The sequence below is a fragment of the Gekko japonicus genome, unplaced genomic scaffold (genome assembly GCF_001447785.1).
Source record: "Gekko japonicus isolate JY-2015 unplaced genomic scaffold, Gekko_japonicus_V1.1 scaffold1268, whole genome shotgun sequence".
NCBI lineage: Eukaryota > Metazoa > Chordata > Lepidosauria > Squamata > Gekkonidae > Gekko > Gekko japonicus.
In genome coordinates this window covers 414,623-435,023 of record NW_015174311.1, presented here as the reverse complement: position 1 = coordinate 435,023, position 20,401 = coordinate 414,623, and the positions used below count along the sequence as shown (strand labels likewise).

At 40.5% G+C, this 20,401-nt stretch overlaps 1 protein-coding gene across 1 annotated transcript in view; it reads left to right on the top strand.

The window, feature by feature from the left end:
• The window catches only part of DBF4 (DBF4 zinc finger), a 40,912-nt gene that overhangs the window by 3,090 nt on the left and 17,421 nt on the right, over window positions 1-20,401 (top strand). The window contains exons 3-10 of the mRNA XM_015424137.1: window positions 761-936; window positions 2,908-3,102; window positions 4,265-4,315; window positions 4,979-5,048; window positions 5,149-5,219; window positions 7,570-7,600; window positions 7,771-7,813; window positions 8,722-8,853. Coding sequence (XP_015279623.1) covers window positions 761-936; window positions 2,908-3,102; window positions 4,265-4,315; window positions 4,979-5,048; window positions 5,149-5,219; window positions 7,570-7,600; window positions 7,771-7,813; window positions 8,722-8,853 — 769 coding nt within the window. The remainder of the gene's footprint in view (window positions 1-760; window positions 937-2,907; window positions 3,103-4,264; window positions 4,316-4,978; window positions 5,049-5,148; window positions 5,220-7,569; window positions 7,601-7,770; window positions 7,814-8,721; window positions 8,854-20,401) is intronic.

Here is a 20,401-nt window from a genome sequence, read left to right as displayed (position 1 = left end):
GCATAAATTAGTTTGCTCCGGAGCTGTCCTTCCTGAGCTGAGACAAAAATGTGGGAGCCGGAGGCTCACAAAAAACTGTGAGCTAGCTCCCACTAACTCAGCTTAGAGGGAACACTGTCCATAACTACCTTGTTGCAACTGATCCTGGAGGTGTTGCAAATGATGATCAGCAGCACAGCAGCTTTGAGTGAGGTGCTTACGCACTTCCTTCATCTCTCTAGCAGGAGGAGGGGGGGGAGAATTGCCATGCACCCCCCAGGTACAATCAGAGGGCATCTGTCAGGGCATAGGCACCTGTCATTGCTGCCCATACAATCCCTCGACGCTGATTGGTAAAAATCACTGATGCCCTGATCTCCCGTTTGAAGGCTGTATCCAGTGGGGTACTTGTTTCCAGGTGGCAGATGTAGCCATCTTATGTATCCCAGTGGAGTCCAGGCATTCCAATGGGGTTGCTATAGTGCTATTTTGCTGTTGTGCTATAGCGCTATAGCACTCTAAAATGAACGTTAAAAAAAGATGGCGATTGCCCGCGTGGGTGAAAAGGGGCGGGAAAAAGCAGTGCAGTCTGAAATGCAAACTGCTTCAGAGACGGCTCTTTACTGGTAGGGAAAAGGCTTGTGTGAAATGGCAGCCCTGTACCGGTTTACTCCAAGACGGATCAATAACGGCTTAAAACCGGCTTTAAAAGGGTAATGTGAAATTCCCCACATACACAAACATACTTAAGTCCTGATTAAACTTTCTTTTATGCTTATAGGTGATATGCAAGGAAGACCAGATGGAAGTAAACCTCCCTTGAAAATTGTGAAGAAAGATTCTACAAAATCAGATAAATTAAGACACAAACCACTTACTGGGAAGGTGTTTTATCTTGATATTCCATCCAACGTCCTTTCTGAAAAAATAGCAAAAGATCTTAAGGAACTGGGAGGTGTAAGTCCATATGTATATATATATTTTTTAAAAAATGAAGAATACCACCAACTCTGAGAAAAATAGATCAGAGGTGGATGATGGCAGTATATCAAGAGTTTCTGTAGGTTTTGTCCTCTTCAAAGAAATGCACTAGGTCCAGAACAGAAAGCTAGAAAACTCTATATTTCTCCGTTGCAATTTGCCTATCACAATCAACACATTGACACTCATCAGAAGAGAATCTTTATTCTTTCTTGTATCTGACAAAGTAAGCTTTGACTCATGCTAGCTTATACTCTGGAAAATTTTGTTGATCTCTAAGGTGCTCAAGTGGTTAAGACGCTGAACTGCAGGCTGTGGAAGGTCAGTAGTTCAGCAGTTCGAGACCCGAGTTGCCACATGACGGAGTGAGTTCCCGTCTCTAGTTCCAGCTCCTGCCAACCTAGCAGTTCGAAAGCAAGAAATTGCAAGTAGATAAATAGGTACCACTTTGGTGGGAAGGTAACAGCATTCCATGCACCTTGGTGTTTAGTCATGCCGGCCATATGACCACGGAAATGTCTTCAGACAGCGCTGGCTCTTCGGCTTTGAAACGGAGATGAGCACTGCAACCCTAGAGTTGGACTCGACTGGCTTTCGAGCAAGGGAACCTTTACCTAAGGTGCTACTGGACTTGAATTTTGTTCTGTTACTACAGACTAACATGGCGACCCACCTGAAATGACTGTCAGGAGAGAGAACCCATGTCTCCCTTCGAGATGTAACATTTCTCGAAATTTTGAAGCCACAGAGGAAATTTTTTTAGGGTTTTTTCTTAGGAAAAACAGAAATTTTTGAAAAACTTCAAATATATGCAGTATGTACTTTTGTTTCAAACAACCTTTTACTGATTGAACGACATAAAATGCAGCATTTATAACTTAGTATACAAAACTGCAAAATTTGACATATTTGAGGAATTTAAAAATGATGAATACGTTTATTTTCTGTAACAAAAATTGCAACTGCACCCAGTACTTGAGAAAGAATTGTAAACTGCTGCACCCTATGCTTTTGTTGCAACTTTAATTTCTGCCTTCTGAAAGGTAAGAATAAATAAAACTTGAAAGTAGAAACAAAGTCTGTAGTAAACAAAAAAGGTGTGTTTGTACAGAAACTTTTTCATACAGGCACAATGGGTAGGATTGCCAGCATATCTGGATATTAAGCTTAACTTTATGACAAATAAAAAACCCCGAACTATTTAATAATGGATTATTGAAACATCATTACATATTAATTGTTGCCAAAATTATTAACATTTATAAGATATCTGAAATATATTTTTTTGTTTATCTCTAAGAAATTTTTCACAGTGGTTCCTCAAATTTTCTGGTTTTCCCATTGAAAAAACTGAGTAGATCTCAGACTTTTTCATGCTGTATGTTTGGAACAAGTGAAATGCTTTTTAAAATAAGGCTTTTCTCACACAAATAGAAATTTCCCAATTTTTCCCCTCAGAAGAAAGTCCTCAGACTTTTTCATGCTGTAGATTCTGAGTAAAAGAGAAAGAAAAGAAACCTTGCTTTGAGAAGCATTTTACTCATTCTACAAGAGAATTAATTTCATAGGAGTTTCTTTTCACTGCTCTGTGTTTTCCAGTTTTTCCATTAGGGAAAAAATCTATTGTTTTCTGTTCTTTCGCCCCTATGCCCTCACATCTCTCGTCTCCCTTGTAGGTGTGTCATTCATGCATAGCCAAAAGTCACATAAAGTTCCCATTGACCCCATTTAGTGAGAGACCTGTGTCAGCCTTCACTCCTGTGTTATTCGCTCATAGCTCAAAGCCATGTGAGGATTGCATTATGATAAAGCTGCTCTTCTGTGTGTGAAGGGGGCACTGTTGCTTGTAAAAATGTCAAATGCTTTCTTATAGCTACTTGCTTTATATAAAATGGTATAGTGATCTCTGGTTCTATAGTGGTCTCTGTTTCTTCTCTTCTTGTTTAGCGAGTGGAAGGATTCTTTGGCAAAGATATCAACTATCTAATCTCGAACAAAAAGGAAGCAAAATTTGCTCAGACTGTTGGACAAATATCTCCAGTTCCAAGCCCAGAATCTATATATAATGGAGGAAACAGTTCCCCTCATCCAAGTAGCAGAAGAGATAAGACTGATGGAAGTTCATTTAAGGTGGCGGACACAGTAAGTCCTGTTTCCTCCCCTGAAGATTTTAAAAGAAACGTTACAAATCATTTCTTTTTTCTTTTTTCAAAGTCTAAGTAGGCATTTTATAGATCATAGTTAATAGGGATGGACACAAACCTAAAGATTCCGCTTTGGGGCAGCCCTCGAACTGAACACTGAACCAAGCCAAAAATGCCCTGAACCAAACAAGCCAGTTCGGAGCTGCAGCCAGGAAGGGTTGCTTGCTGGCTAACAGCTGACAGTTGGACCCGCCCCACTGGCAGCCATTTCACCAGTCGGTTTTGCTTCCCCCTGGGTGTGCCTGTCAGCTGTTAGGCTTGCAGCCATTTAAACCTAACAGGTCAGCTGCAGACTCATACAACCAAACTGAACAGAAGTCTGGTGTAATATGAATGGGAATATAAAGATTTTTTTTTCTCTGATTATTCATGTTTTTCTGGTTTCTCCTAAGTAAAATTTTATTAGGATGTAATGAAGGCCTATTAAATAGTAGGCCTTCCTCTTGTAGGTGAGATTGATTTTCTAGCTGATGCTAGCAGACAAGAAAACAACATTCTTTTGGTATAGAAGACTGGCATAGAGTTCATGGAATCTATTTTTGACTGGGAATCTATTTGTATAACACTGGTAAATGTTTGGGGGCTCTGAACCAGGCCAAGCTCGTGCGGAATTTTGGCTCATGAACTGGTTCATGCCCATCTCTAGTAGTTAATACTGTCTTTAACAAAGCACCACTGCAAACTAATGCAGTAAATCAGTAGGATGTGGCCCCTCCCAACCTGAAATGGGCTTATCGTTTTCAGTGGTGGAAAGTGCCCTCAAGTTGCAGCCGATTCATGGCAGACCTGTAGGGTTTTCAAGACAAGACATGAACAGAGGTAGTTTGCCATTGCCTGCCTCTGCATAGCAACCTTGAGCTTCCTTGGTGATGTCCCATCCAAGTGCTAACCGGGGCTAACTCTGCTTAGCTTTTGAGATCTGATGAGATCAGGCTAACCTGGGTCATTCATTTCAGGTTACAGTCTCACTGGTCATGAATTTAAACAATGATGTTTACTAGAGGTTATTGGCTAACAAAAGTAATTTCTAATTTCATTATATGTAAGTAGCATATGTGTATGTCAAATACATAATATATTTTATATTTTTTTAAATACAGGTGGTCATGAGCAGAGGAAAATCCTTAGTTGAAAAAGCAATCAAAGAACAGGTATGCGTCATTTAATAGTATTATTTCCACTCTTTCTTCTTCCCTGGGGTATTCAGCATCTTAAGTGGCCATGATTCTCAGTCCCATGCTTAGCCAGGTAGCCATCAGATTCACGTATGCATTGTGATTTCCCCCCATACTTCTTCAAAAAGAAAATGGTGCACAAACAGGAAACTGATTTTGGCCCTTGTTCTCTCACTGTTTGCCTTTTACCCATGTATCCCTCTTATCACCTCTGTTATTTCCCATCTTCATTAAGTGCCCCTTTCTTACCCTTCTTCCTTCATCTCATCTTACCTTAATTTTCTTGGTTTTGTTTCATATTCTGTATAAAAAGTAAGAAAAATGCTTCGATAAAAATAAATTTGAAAAGAAACTGGTGCTCTACTTATCCACCTTTTCCTCATTGTCGAGGGGAAGTGATAATGGGCATAGTGCAAATAATTTGATGGCTGTTCAGGTGCTGCTGCATTTGCACGTTCTGAAATTCTCTAACTGCTACAGATAGTACACTACTCTACTCTTTACAATAGCCTTGTTAAAACTAGCAGGTCTATGTCTGGCCAGTCTCTGTGTGGGAAATCATCTGGGAATACTATATACTTTCCATGAGGGAAGAAGGTTGGATGTAAATGTTACAAATAACAAACACCTGTCTTTCAGGAGTTAATCCCTTCAGGTAGTATACTAGCCAATGCCTTGAGCTGGGGCGTGAAAATACTTCATGTTGATGGCAAGTATTTTTTTTCAATTTTTGAACTATAAAACTTATTTTCATTGTATCACTAATCTTTTAGGAAACGTTAGATTCAATATTTTTCCTTCCTAAATAGATATTAAGAACTATATTGATCAAAAGAAAAAAGATCTCTGTATGATCAAGAAGTCCAGCTCAGAAGATGTGGTAAGTAGACATCAATGTGTAATCATAAAACAGTGGCAGAAAGCAATGAATCTGGGGATGTTGGCTAGAGGGCCCCCCCCCCGGTCTGTTGCTGATGGTGGATATGTTAGGTTGGATCCAGTGATTTCTCCCTAAAACTGTCAGAGACAGAAGTCTTTCTCCATCAGAGGAATTCATAGCAGAAGTGAGTTGTTGTTTAGCCATTCAGTCATGTCCAACTCTTGGCGATTCTATGGGTCAGCTCTCCACGTTTCCTGATCTTGTACTGTTTCTTTGAGTTGTTCTATGCTCAGGCTGGTGTCGACTTTTATGGTGTCTAGCCACTGTGTTTTTGGTGGCCAGGTTTCCTTTTGCTGCTAACCAATCCAAGCATAAATGCTTTTTCTAGTGAGTTCTTATGCATGACATGGCTGAAATAAGTAACTTGTAGTTTAGTGATTTTTCCTTCCAAAGACACATCTGGTTTTATGTGCTCCAATACTTGCTTGTTTGTCACCTTTGCTGTCTAAGGAATGCACAGAAGTGAGTAATTAGATTCACCCCATTGTATTGTGACTTAACCTTTGAACAGGTAATCCAGGCTTGCAGAGAATATTTACCAAGCTGCAGTCTTGCCTTGCCTTTGCTGGAGATCCATTGTGATGTAGTGGTTAAGGGTGTCAGACTAGTATCTGAGAGACCTGGGTTCAACACCCCCCCCCTTGTGCCATGAATCCTTGGGCCAGTCATACTTTCTCAGCCTGGCCTAAATCACAGAGTTGTTGTGAGGATAAATTGGAAAAGAATGACGTAAACCACTTTGGGTCCTCACTGGGGAAAAAGATGGGTATAAAGGAATTAAATAAAATGCTGGTACCATCCTACAGATCTGCCACTGTCTGTTTTCCATCCTTTTATTAGTAGATCTTGTGAATGGGATGGTGTGCAAGTGGCAGTCTCAGTCCCTTAATTATGGTTAAAGAAAGGGGAGAGGCTGGTTCAATTCAAGATATTAACCATCACATACAAAGTCCTTCATAGCCTTGACTCCTAGCATCTGCGAGATCGCCTGTCCCCATATGCTCTGTCACGACAGCTTCACTAATCTGAGCAGGACCTTCCGCAGGTGCCACCCTGCAAATGAGCAAGATCAACAAGTGCCCATACATGTGCCTCCTCAGTTGTGGCTCATACCTTATGGAATGGCCTGCTTGATGAAGTCAGGAAGAGTCCCACTCTTCTGACATTCTGCAAACTACACAAAACTGAATTATTCGGAAGGGTGTTTTTTATACACGTAATAGAATTATATTATAATGGAATGGTGCAGAAAGAGACTTCAATGAAGGGAAAAGGACTGTGTATTAACATGTTCTATCTGTTATCTCGTCTCCTGCTACATAATGTTTGCATCATTTAACTTGTCATGTTAATATTTACGGTTTGACTCAGATTTCTGCTTGGTTTCAGATTTCTAAAATCCCAGTCCTTTACGTTGCTTATTGAATGCTCCATCCTGTTGATTGTATTGACTTGTAATCCACCTTGAGTCTCAGTGAGAAAGGAGGACTATAAATAACATAGATAAAATAAATGTGGATAAAATAAATAAAGTATTTCCCCTCTCATCCCCTTGAATCTGGACAAGTTCCCCTATCCTTTCCTAACTGGCTTTAGCTGTTGAAGTTACTTTGGCTCTGACCTTAACTGTGGTTAATGTTGTTCAATTTTAAGCCAGGATTTGAAACCAATTTCAAATCCAGGTTAATGGCAACCATGATGATTCAAACATAATCTTAACCTGAGTTGTGTGAAAGAATCCTTGATGGAGAGGAGAGGGAATATCATGAAAATGCTTTTGATCTTGTATTTTGTTTCTGATCATACTGCTTAATCACAGTTCTGTTTAAGCCATTTATGTATTGATAATTATTGGTGCATTCCCTATGAGCACTGGGGTTAGCTGTCTGCACTCTGTGCATCTGGTATGTTCCTGCTATATCGTATGGTGTGATTTGGTTTGGTTTGTGACTCTCCTAAACATGTATTCATGGAGATCAATCCCACTGAAGTCAGTAGGATTATTTGTTATTCTTAAAGTTCTGTTTACATTTATGCTTACTTGGTAGTTAATAGATTTGGCTTGTCACCAAACTACTGTTTGTGCCCATTTTAAGTTTTCTAGTATGAATATCTACAAATTGTCAGTCTTTTCAAATAAGGTGGAAAATCTATAGGAACCATTTTAAATAAGATTTCTCAGGTCCTCATAATTACTGAGAAGGGTGGTCACTGTTCTGTACTCTTTTTTATACTTCTCTTTCTATGCTCAGCAAATAACAATACTCACTCCAGTCTTTCTTTTAATTAGGAAAAAAAGTCTTCTGCTCAGAAAACAAAGAGTAAGTATTAGAGAAATGACTGAGACTTTGTCTGTTTTATTAAATAACAAAAGGAAAATATTAATGGGTACAAAATAAGATCGTTGCCTGTAATATTCAGTGTTGAAAAAAGAATGTGTATGTACTTTGTTTATGAACAGTTTTTTACGGACTTCAATTCATTTGAACAGGTATACTGAAAAATCCTTTTCTGAAAGTAGAGGACAGAAGATGGTAAGTGCTATTAGGATTAACGTACGTTAGCTAGTGTGTTCTACTGTTGTCATATTAAGAATGAAATATGTGTGTGCTATTAAGAATTACTATTAACTGTACTATTAATAATAATTAACTATATTAATAATTGTACTATTAATATGTTTGTACTAGAAAAGATTAAATAATGGAATGGAGAGAAAGGAAATTAAAGTACGTTATGTCATATATAGTGGGGTCATTGGATGGGAATGTGGCTTCTAGTTTATGAGTAGAATTGCTCTAGATATTCTATGTACCTGTTGGACCAGTTGCTTGGTATCAAATGTTGTATTGTAGCTGAATTATTTTGAAGAAACACATCTGTACATTCAAATACGAAAGACAGACTTATTCTAAACGTTCTAGTGGGAAGAGGAAAGTAGAAGATGGGGAGGGAAAAGTTAGAGGACATAGTTGCTGTTTGACTTTCTCACAGAACAAACTCAGCTGGAAGTATAAATGTTCTACCACCTGGATCACAGGAATGACACATAAAAGGCCAAAAAAGAATGTGGAGGCAGTGTATTGTATGTTGTAATTGCAGCTTCCCACACTCCTGGGTGAATGGCATAGGCTTGCATGGGGTCTGAACTCTCTAAGGCGGAATGTAGAGTTGGCAGAGAGAGAGATTAACAAATATATTATTTTCCTGTAACCATTTGATATTCATAGCAAATAACAGTAATTTGGGGAATGGAGCAAGGAGGGAGATTTTATTGTAACCACTTTGAGCAATGACAAAAAGTGGTATAGAAATATTATAAATAAATAGTTGCCATGCAAGACAGTGCTATATAAAATGGATGCTCATCACTTTTTTGAATGCGTATGAGTGTATATATGCGCAGTAGCATGGAGATAACTTTATTTTCCCTCTATTATAGTAACTACAGACCATTTTACTTGCAACTACCCAGCTTTCCAGTTGTCAGCTATTCTAATCCAAAACCCTGCAGTCCATTTGATGTTGAAAAGAAGAATGTTAATGGCCAGAAGCAAATTCAGATGAGGCAAAGGTAATTGAAGGGGACTAGGATAAAAATAATGGTGCACAATGACAAAATCTGGTAAATGGCTAGAGAAGGGGGAAGTAAGCCTGAATTTTTACAAAAAAACAACACCATCTGGTGTATAACTCAGACATTACAATGGCAAGCAAAATGTAGACAAGCCACTGTTTCTTTTTGTTGCATACTGCTTGGAAATGAAAATTCACTCTCCCCCCCCCCAGAGCAGATAGAAGCTTTACGCGAGGTACTGGGAGTCTGGGAAGAGGGAAAATATGTACACAGGAAAGGGATCTGGGGGCTGGAAATTGAAGGGACAAGAAGTTCAAGAGAGGATGATACTTGAAAGAAGGATGCAGAGTATGCACTGAGTTGAGAAACCTGTGAAAATAACTGGTGGAAGAAACAAATGCCTTAAGGGGGAAAACAAATAAAGCTAGATTCAGAAAGGGAATAGTTTACTGTTCTGTGATTCTGTGGGCAAGGAAGTCTGTAGGCGTGATGAGGATGGAAAGAAACTGAATTTCAAATATTGACTTAAATCCATATCTTAGTCAGCAGGTCCCTAACTTATTGTGTAACGGTCAATCTAGTGGCATTTAGCCAATCATATTTGTCCAAGACCTCTGCTTTTGAGTAGCTATATGATATATCAGGAAATCTCATAGTGTAATTGAACATCCTGTCCAAGAATGCTTTTTGGGAAATTACATTGGTATAGATCCTTTCCTCACTCTAATGCAGTTTTTAATGGAACACTTCTTGCAGAACTGGGTTTCCCCAATCCAGCATTTGGTCGTCTTCCCATAAATGAATCCTTCAGTAGTACTATATACTTACAGTTTCAGAGTTTGAGTGTCTGAGTACTCCGTTATGTCACAAGAAGCAACAGAGAATGCACAGGCTTTTTGCAATATTTATGTGGGTTTTTTGGAACTGAATTTAATGCCCCCTCTCTCTAGTATCCACAGTAAATCTGGAGTTGAAACATAGCTCCTGTATGTTTCATTTCACTGTATATAAAATCTCACAGTTTTCCTCTGCTGCTTGAAACAATTTCTCTGCTTGTAAATGCTTCATAGGATTATTTACTTTTGAAATCACTTTTGCATTCCTACTCTATAGGAGAGAGAATGTCACAAGAAAACCTAGGTCTGTGTATGATAGATACTTCCTTTCACACTTTTCAGAATTCATTGTTAAGTTCTTCTACAAATACTAGTGAGTCCCATTATCAGCTGGTTGCTTTTTATTCTAGTGGAAAGAAGTTACTGTAACCACTGATTCCTGTGAAATCATTTGATTATCAGTACAAAATCTTAACTAAGATCCCTACAAAGATACAGCTGCTAGGTGGTCTGTTTTATAACAGCTGGCAGGCATACCATATGGAACATAACACACAGCTGTAATGTGGGAAATATTAATGCCATATTCCGTGACTGTTTTCTTTAGTAATTTGTAAAATTTAGTAATTTTAGTAATTTGTACAGTCCTACAAGATAGGATGAAAACCAACAGGGAAGGTGTCTTAGCTTGGGTGAGTGCTGTTTTTATAGCGTTGGAGTTGATAGAGTTTACTTTTTGTGATGGTAAATTGACTGCTTCTTTTTACATGGGTGCATGTGTACATGAACTTTCTTCCTTTTCAGCTAGCTTTGAAATATGTTCTCTGTTTTTATAAGAACATAAGAGATGCCAATGTTGGATCAGGCCAAAGGCCCATCCAGTCCAACACTCTGTATCCCACAGTGGCCAGAAATACCAGTGCCATCAGGAGGTCCACCAGTGGGGCCAGGACATTAGAAGCCCTCCCACTGTTGACCCCCCCCAAGCACCAAGATGACAGAGCATCACTTGCCCCAGAGTCCCTATCTATACCTTGTGGCTAATAGCCACTGATGGACCTCTGCTCCATATGCTTATCTAATTCCCTTTTGAAGCCGTCCATGCTTGTAGCCGCCACCACTTCCTGTGGCAGTGAATTCCAAGTGTTAATCACTCTTTGGGTGAAGAAGTATTTCCTTTTATCTGTTCTAACCCGACCGCTCAGCAATTTCATGGAGTGCCCACGAGTTCTTGTATTGTGAGAAAGGGAGAAAAGTACCTCTTTCTCTACCTGCTCTTTCCCATGCATAATCTTATAAACCTCAATCATGTCACCCCTCAGTCGTCGTTTCTCCAAGCTAAAGAGCCCTAAGCGCCTTAACCTTTCCTCATAGGGAAAGTGTTCCAACCCTTTTATCATTCGAGTTGCCCTTTTCTGCACTTTTTCCAAAGCTATAATATCCTTTTTAAGGTGTGGTGACCAGAATTGCACACAGTATTCCAGATGAGGTCGCACCATTGATTTATATAGGGGCATTATGATATTGGCTGATCTGTTTACAATACCCTTCCTAATAATCCCCAGCATAGCATTGGCCTTCTTTATTGCAGTCACACACTGTCTCGACATTTTCAGTGAGTTATCTACTACAACTCCAAGATCTCTCTCTTGATCAGTCTCTGCCAGTTCAGACCCCATCAATGTGTATTGATATTTAGGATTTTTGGCTCCAATGCGCATCACCTTGCACTTGGCCACATTGAACCCCATTTGCCATGTTGATGCCCACTCACCCATCTTTGACAGATCCCTTTGGAGTAACTTCAGAAGTTTTCATTACACACACACAAGGATGCTCATACAAAAACAGAATTACTGCATGTGGACTTTACCACTCTGTAAATAAATGGGGGAACTCATCCTTCGTCTAGAAACTTACTTTTAGTAACATTCCTAGATGTGACAAAATTGGGAGGGCTAGGTTATTATGACTTTCCATATAACTCTTGGGCTTCAACCCAAAAAAGGTAACATTGTGCATTTTAGGGCCAGTCTAGATAGTTCTTCATTTCTTTTCTGGTGAGTTTTCCACATGTGGAATTTTTTCAGTGCATTGTGTCACCTTCTCACTTTGTCACATAGATCATTAGGTGTATATGAGCTCAGGCTCTGCACTTGTTCCCAGTCTGAAATAGACTCTCTGGAGCATACCTTTTTTAATTGCTCTTTCCATACGGCAAGTTGAAAGGAAATCATCGGCCCACTGCTGGAAAGGTTCCCAGGAAGAGCAAACAAAATTAAATTAGAATACCTGTTGTCGGATAGGAATCACCATACATCAAGACAGGTGGCTAGGTTCTGCGCCCAGGTATATAAGGAATGCAAAAAGCGAGGCAAATAGACCATATCTCTAGTTTTATCAAAAATTGTTTTAAACTGACTTTTTAAATGGTTTAAAAGGTTTGAACTGTAGTTCTACTTTTTCCTTTATATTTTATATAACTTATAAGCTTTTATGCTACTAAGGTTTTTACTGGCTCATAACCAGCTATGATAGTATTGGGAATTTTTCTATTTGTCTTTTAAATTGTTATGTACTGGTCGAAGACCGTAATAATAAACTGACTGACTGATCATTAGGTGTGCATGGTGAGCATCATCCACCTGGGCTCTGAATGTTCTAGGAGGTATCTGTTACTGGCATGGAAACTACATGATTCTAAATATCTATGTGGAAAGCCACACAACTCTGGGGTTTGCTAAGTGGTGTGTTTCTATGGAAAGCCTCAGCAACAGGGGGAAGGTAACATGTAATTTACAGAGCAATCCTGAGAATAGTTACAACTAGGGGTGTGCACACAAAACCCCCCAGCATTTTTCGGGTTCAGATAAACCAAACCTGAAAAATGTCAGTATATACTGGTATTCATGAACTGGTATGATATAGGTATGATATACTGATATTCCTGAGTCGGTATGATATTGAGTGAGGGGAGCAAAAGGGAGCACTGAAATGGCTTCCTCCCATTTAAACTGAACAGTGCGATGGGTCTGCCTGTCAGCTGATTGGTTTAAATGCCTTCCCTTCATTTGCACAACTTGGGGGGGTATTTAATAAACTTTAAATGCTTGACTTGCAGAGTTGTGCTGCTGGCTTGGCTTTGCAAAAGCCATTTAAAGGGAACTTTCCCTTTAAATGGCTTTTGCCAAGCCGTGTGTGAGGAACCTGGAAGTGGTGCGAGTTCACCCGGAAGGTGGGTGAACTCATGCCACTTCAGCTAGTGAAGTTGAGTCCAAATAAAAGCCAAATAAAATTGGCTTTTCTTTGGGCTCAGCTAGATCAGTAGCCAAATCAGATTAGAAAATCTGATTCAGCTGAATAAATACCCAGAAAATATTAATAAATACCAAGTATTTATTCAGCTTGGTATATACTGAGCACACAACCCTAGTTACAGCTTTCCGGGCCTATTGACTTCAGTGTACTGGGCATTATTAGTCACCAAGATACCTGCATGATAGATACAAATGTATTTTCACTGCTTGTTATATGCAGACTGAAACCTAAGGTAGCAGTGGATACGTGATGCTAGAGATTTATTTTTCTGTGTCTTTAGCCTTAGTGCTAGATTTTAAAGAAACTGTCACTTATTTATTTTCTAACTTAAAATTCAGGCAACTGTAAAACAGATTTTCAGATGGGCTTTTGTGTTGAGCTAGTAATCTCTTGGGCATTTTCTTCTATTTTTATGTGTGATTGTTGTTGGTTGGTTGGTTTTATTTTGTATTACTAGTTTATGAACAGCCTTAGTCTCTTTTGGACACTGCATACTTTTAAAATAAATAAAATGGTACAGATTTTTGTTTGTTTGCATCATTACTATGGTAACCTGTGTTTACAGTTTCATACTTCTGAGTAGCAATCAGAACAAAACAAAATTGTGACGGTCACTGTAATATCAACTGCTTCTACAGTATGCTTAGAAATTAAATCTCAAGGCAGCCTAAATTGAAATGCTCTGTTCTCTGTCATGCTACTATTTTACTAAATTTAGAGAGCAATCCTAAGCAGGCATGCACAGAAATAAGTCCCATGTTATTCAGTGGGATTTACTGACAGCAAAGTGTTCTCAGGATTGCATCCAGAGTTTAGCATCACCTTTTTCATTTTTCTGTTTTTTTTTAATATTGCGCAGTGGGCAAACTAATTTGGTTGGCTTCTGTGAATTTTGTGTGGCCAGATGTGTTAGTAGCATAAGCTTTACAGCACTGTACTATTCCTTTTTAAAAGTTTCACTAAAAATTCACTTTAAAAATGCTAAAATGTAAATTATGCACATGTGTTACTGTTCCAGGGAGAGACGTTAAAGTGTACCAAACTTATCTATTTCCAGTTAGCAATGATACATGCAAAAAAATTTATCACATTTGTTAGAACTGGGGCCAGATCTCACTCAATTTTTCCTGTTTTCTAGTGTATATTTAAATTTTAATGCTTTGTAAAAGCCATTTTTGTTTGTATCAGTGCTTTGCACATCTATATATCTAATAGCCAAGGTGCCCCCTGTGTGCGGATACTTATTTCCGCACATCGGGGGCACCTGGGGGGGAGGGAGATTTTCATGCACACTTGGGGCAGTCCCCAGGTGTGCACAAAAATCTTTCAACCCCAAAAAAATATTGGGGGGATACTTAAATCCCCCCAAAAGTGACAGAGTGTTCCCTGCGCATGCGCAGGTAATGCTCTATGAACTCCCTTGCTGCCGCCACCGCTGCTTCGAAGGGGGGGGAACTTACCACCTCCTGCTGCTTCCTCCTCTGTCTCATAAGTGTAGAGCTCCCCCCCCCGCGAGTATCGCGGGTCCTGCCCCTTGTATTAGTCTATCAGCTATAACAACAGATCATAAATGTTCTCAGCAATTTCACATGATAACAATTAAGTGGAAAATGCATTATCCTATTCCTAATACGTGCTCACTGATAAGTATTCCCAAATCTGCCAGAGCCCAAAGACACATTGAGAGAGAGAGTTCATGGCAGTGTAGTGGCACTATTGCACTGGCAAATCAAAAAGAGGAAACTGAGTGGAGTTCTGAGTGTGGCTCTTCCTCACAACTAAGTATAGAATACTGACTATCCTCTATCTAAAGAATTAGAAGCTCACAAGTTTATATTTGGTTATGGAGCAATTTGATGATGGGGCTCTTAGCATGAGCAAGAAACACTCAATAGCTGGGGACAAAAAACTCCAAACAAACAGATGAATCATGCTTGTTGTCTTAGAATGCTTACAGAAACCCTGACTGAGGACTCCAGAAACCTTGACTCCTGCACATCAATCAAGGCTGCAAGGACAAGGTATCTCGCACAGGTAAGCCATGTAGGGCACTAGAGGGGACTTTTAATCAGAACAGGACTCTTGAACATTGTCCATTGGATCCTCCAGGGGAAAAAATACCCATGGCCATAGAGGGTGTCCCCCCACTCCCTCTCTCTTGGTAGAAGAAAGTATATACTAGCTGAACCATCTTTTGTTCAAAAGAGTATCCCTTCTCTGTAAGAGATGCTGCTAACTTTGCACTGTACAAAAAGGAAGCCTCTAGGGCCACAAGCCCCCACATGCAGGATAACGGCCACCATGCATTAGTGAAAGCAGTGATGAGTACCCCATCTTTGTCAACGAATTCCAAATGCCTCTATACCTATTGCTGCTGGCCAAGCACTTAATGACCTATTGTTCTTTGCAGGATCCAACTCCAGGGCACATGGAGCGAGTTCTAATGGAGCTCTCTACTTTGGATGAGTGAGTATTGTCTGATTGACTCCATTAATCTTCCCAAATAGACATCAGGGTAGGATTACCACCTTTTGAAATGGCCCCTGTAACTCTCTCCTTAATCGTACTTTGATTTGGAGCAATTAGCAGTTGACTGTCAGCTTCATGACATGAAATCTTTACCTGCTGGTTTCTGCATATGAAACATCTCAAGGGTTAGGAATGAAACATTTTCCCTAGGCTATAGGTAACCCTACATCTGGAGGAGTGAGGCTGAAGAATGCAGAATAAAAAAGCACCAGCCTCCTCCCTCAGCTCACTTTTCAACATTCAGCTAACACCCAATCACAGGAATTGTCTGATACTGCAACTACTGCATTATTCAGCCCTCTTCTCTTATCTCTCTGGTCTTTCCACAGGCAGTGACAGTCGATGAAGTGGAGTATTTGGCATTCATCAACAGAAGAGTCCAGGATGCATAGTGTACAAGTGTAGCAGTTCCCTGTATGCAGTGAGAGGGAAAGCTGCACTGTTAACCTTTCCGTTGTGTTAGCAAGCTGTTTTCTCTGTGATATTATGTCTCTGTGATGCTATTGAAGCTCTCTCGATTGCTGATCTAATTCAATAAAAGCTGTGAATGTTTCATCTGTGTCTGTTCTTCTTATTGTTAGTAGATGGAAAGCTATGTCTACTAACCTTGGATACCTTTATGATGAGATGCAAACAACAGGGAGGAAGAATAGAGGGATCCCCACCTCCATGCACCACCCAGGTTAATGGACCATATCTGTTCCATGGCTTTACTACATGGGGGTGCCAACCTACAAGTGGGCAGAGGTGGCCCTGCCCATTAAGTAGACCTACACAATTGCCTCAGATGCTGGAAGACAGAGCTGCCAGGGGTACCAAAAGATGCTTGCTAGGGCAAGTGGCACACTAAGTCCCCTGTCCCCAGCACTGCCACCAGGTTCGTCATGCTCACCACCAACCTTCCCCTAGGAAGGAAGAGCAGGTGATCACCACCAGGTCATTGTTTATAGTATGACATAGTATAGTTTGCCATACCTTAGGAAGTTTGTTGTTTGTGTTTTCTTATTCTGTAATCCTCAGCTATTGCATTCTTCATGTGATGTCTTAAGTTGTATGAATACATTGTTTTTATTCTGTAGTCTGATTTAAGTCTCAGCAAGAAAAGTGGGCTATACATAAAGTAAATAAATGGTGGAGAATTTGTACTGCTTACAGTTACTGTTCTGATAATAAGTCATGGAGTTGTGCTGCATGAAGGTGAGAACCATACAATCAATAAAATGGGCATGAGAGTTGCACCTTTATTGGATGAAGGAGGCTGGGAAAAATTAAAGTTATTCAGGAGTATGAATGAGCAAGATAATTACCAGAATGGAGCTTTTGGTCTGTGTGTCAGTCACTTTGGCCACAGTAGACTTTGGGGTTGACTATTATGCTTTGAGTAACCGTACTTCATTCTCCATCTTGTTCTAGGAAAAGGATGATAGTTTGCAGCCTGCTATTTTTGCATCTGTGTGGGTGGCACCCTAGACCTTGTGGCTGTGTCAGTTGCTACCATCTTTCTATTGAATGATGAGAGATGAGAGATTTGATTCAGCAGAACATTTCTGCTAACTTCCCCTTCATGCTGTTGCCCGAGGTCCCCTGTCCTCCAGGAGCAGCATTTGGGAGACATTTTGGGCTGCGGCTGTGAGGGGGAGGAGGTCCCACTCTATTGATGGAAATAATTTCCATCAGTGGAGATTTTCCATGGAATTCAAGTCTTCCCTTATGGTAAGGGTGAGTTCCTGGGGCTATTTCTAAGTTGCACATGAAGGGATCAGATTATTAGGGTCTTGTTATTGCCACTAATGTGTGGTGTTATTCCATCAGATCGTGATTGGTGATGATCTGGGCCCATTTTAGCCTGGATTCAAGCCTGGGTTTGGAACAGAAATGCTCTTGGTCTCCCTGACTGATCCTCATGCCCCTGTTGATTCTCCTCAGATTTCTTTACCACTATTTTTTGGTGATTGCTGCTCAGCCCCATGGCATGTATGTTGTGGGGTCCTGCAGGGTTTCATCTTGCTTACCATGCTCTGGGAGAGATCCTCAGGGGATTTGGAGTAAGGTACCACTAATATATTGATGATACCCAGCTCTATCGCTTCTTAATAACTGAGTCAGGTGGGCCTGCAGAAGTCCTAAGCAGGTGCCTGGAGAAGGTACTGGGATGGATGAGATTGACAAAACTGGCAAAATTGCTCTAGGATTGAGGAGTCAGCCTGTCCTGGAGGGGGCTGCACATCTTTGAAGGAGTAGGTTGAACCCTCCCATGGTTAGAGGCTCAGATCTTCTCTGTGTTACGTACTGCCTTTTTATCAGCTTTGGCTGATCACACCAGCTATAGCTATTACTTGAAAAGTTTGACTCATCGTGGCCATGTCCTAATTACATCCAGGTTAGATTACTGTAATGTGCTCTACATGGAGCTGCCTTTGAAAACTGTCAAGAAACTTAAGCTGGTCTGTTCCAGTTTTGGCGCTCACGTTCTCCCGTAGACACATGCCAGAGCCTGCGGCTGTGGGGGGTGCAACTGTCCGCACCTACCCCGGAAGCCTTGTGAAGGGCTCCCAGCCATGGGGCGCTAAGAGAGCCCTTCCTCCAGTGACTGGCCGGCGAAGGGGGGCTGTTGCCCTGAAGGTCCTGCCGCGGAGCTTCCCAGAGTGGAACTAGAGATGCACACCAGATCAAGCGTTTGGTGGCCGAGCGAATCCTGATTAAAAGCGATTGCATCATTGAGATGTGAGTCAAGTTTAAGCGAAAACACCAGAAAAATAGCCGAAAGCTCTTTCCTTTGGAAGCAGGGGGGGGGAGGAGGGAACTCCCCCTCGACAAGAAAATAAGCGAACATTTTGCAGTAGAGAAAGGGGGGAGCGGGCTACTTAAAACAAAGTGGATGGAAATAAAAAGCTCATAAGTACTTACCAAGGTTTTCTGAGGACTTTGGTAACTTTTCCAAAAAGTAAGCAAGGAGGGAGGAGAAAGATAAGCTACCGAAACTGAAGTCTCTTGCCGGAAGTGCCAGCCCAGCGGGTTCTGTCCCTAGACAGGACACAGTTACAGACCTCCAAAAGATGCTGAATGAGGTTCTGCGCCCTCTGCTGGAACAAGTCATGTCATTGTACCAAAAATTTGACACTTAGCAAATCCAGCTGAGTGAGACAGTTAAAAAAACAGAGCAAACACAGCAAGAGCTCAAAGAGGTGGATGCCAACACCAAGAAGCTTAAAAAACAAATGCAGGTGATAGAGAAAAAAAGATCAGCTGATGAGTCTCATTTGTTACCGCTGCAAATGGAAAGGGATACACCCTTAGATTTCAAGGGATCCCCGAAGAGGCGGGAGAAAATGTAAAACAGATTATGTGTGACTCTTTAGGCCCTGTGGCAGATTTTAAAGCAGATACTTTACAAAGCGAAATAGATAACGATATTTAGGTCGTACTCTGAATTTACAAGAAAGAATAATCTGCCCGGGGAAGTGATGGTGAGATTCTCCAGAAGACAAGTGCGAGATCAGACTCAAAGCTACAAGTGGAGTTAACTTGAAAATCAAGGACAAAGAAATAAAAATCTTGAAGGATATTCCGTTTGAAATAAGAAAGAAAAGAAAGAAATTTAGAGACTTGACTTTATTACTACAGAAAAACAATCTCCGCTACAGATGGATCGTGCCCGAAGGCATAATCTTCAAATTTAAAGATAAAAAGGAAAGAATTGACTGTTGAAAAGACATGTGAGTTTCTACAACATCATAATCATCCAGCAGGAGAAGAAGATAAGGATGAAGGCAACAGCACCAAGGAAAGTGAAGAAGGAGCAGTGGCATCAAAGTCAGATGTATTAGTGTTTGTGTTTTTATTATTCATGAAGACCTGTTCGTTGACCACATCCAATGAAAGCTAACTATAAGCATTATGTATGACCACCATCTCTTGGGTTTTTAGTGGTTTTCTTTACTTTCTCCCATAGATTGTAGATTCCCTTCCTAATTTCATTGTAGTTTATAGAAAATGCAATAAAAAATCCCCTACGGGGAGCCATAAAAAAAGAAGAAACTTCAGCTGGTCCAAACTGGCAGCTGTACTCCTGTTGGGTGGGATACAGGGACTGTATTCCTGTGATGCTGAAAGATCTGGACTGGCTGCTCATTTTTATGGGCACAGTTCAAAGTGCTGCTTGTAACGTTTTAAAGCCCTAAATGACTTGAGATCAGGGTACTTGAAGGATCACTTTCCCCTGTACTATCCAGCCCACCAATTAAGATTGTTTCACAACCCCTGCTCTCCATGTACCTGCCTTCAATGGTGAGGCAGGTAACAACCAAAGACAGGGCTTTTTCAGTAGTGACACCTTGCCTGGGGACTGCTGTTCCCTTTGAGGCTTGCCTGGATCCTGTGCTACTCTCTTAGGTGCCAAGCCAAAGTGTTTCTGTTTTCCCAAGCTTTCTATTAAGGGGTCGATGTTTTAACACTGTTCTTATAGTGCAATTTTAGCCTGAAAACTGTTCATTCTAGGGTGCTTGATGTTTTATGTTTTTTTAAAAAATAATTTTTATTGTTTGCTTAGTCTGTTACATTGAATATTTGTAGCTATATACAGTTTCACCCCTTTCCTCCCTCCCTCCCTTTCCCTTTTAATCTTAGTCTTTCCATCCCAGCCATGGGCACAAAGTCTTAATCTTCCACTGAATGTCTTTTCTTTTTTCTTTCAGTACCCAATCTAGGTAGGACTTCCATCTGGTCTTGATTTCCGTGGATTTTTCTTCCCATGTTGTTCCCTTGTTGATTGACGCCACGATATCTGACTGTATAAAGTCAAACAAATAGTTGTGCCAGATTTCTATTGTCCATTTACTTTTGTCTTTCCAACCCAAAGCTAT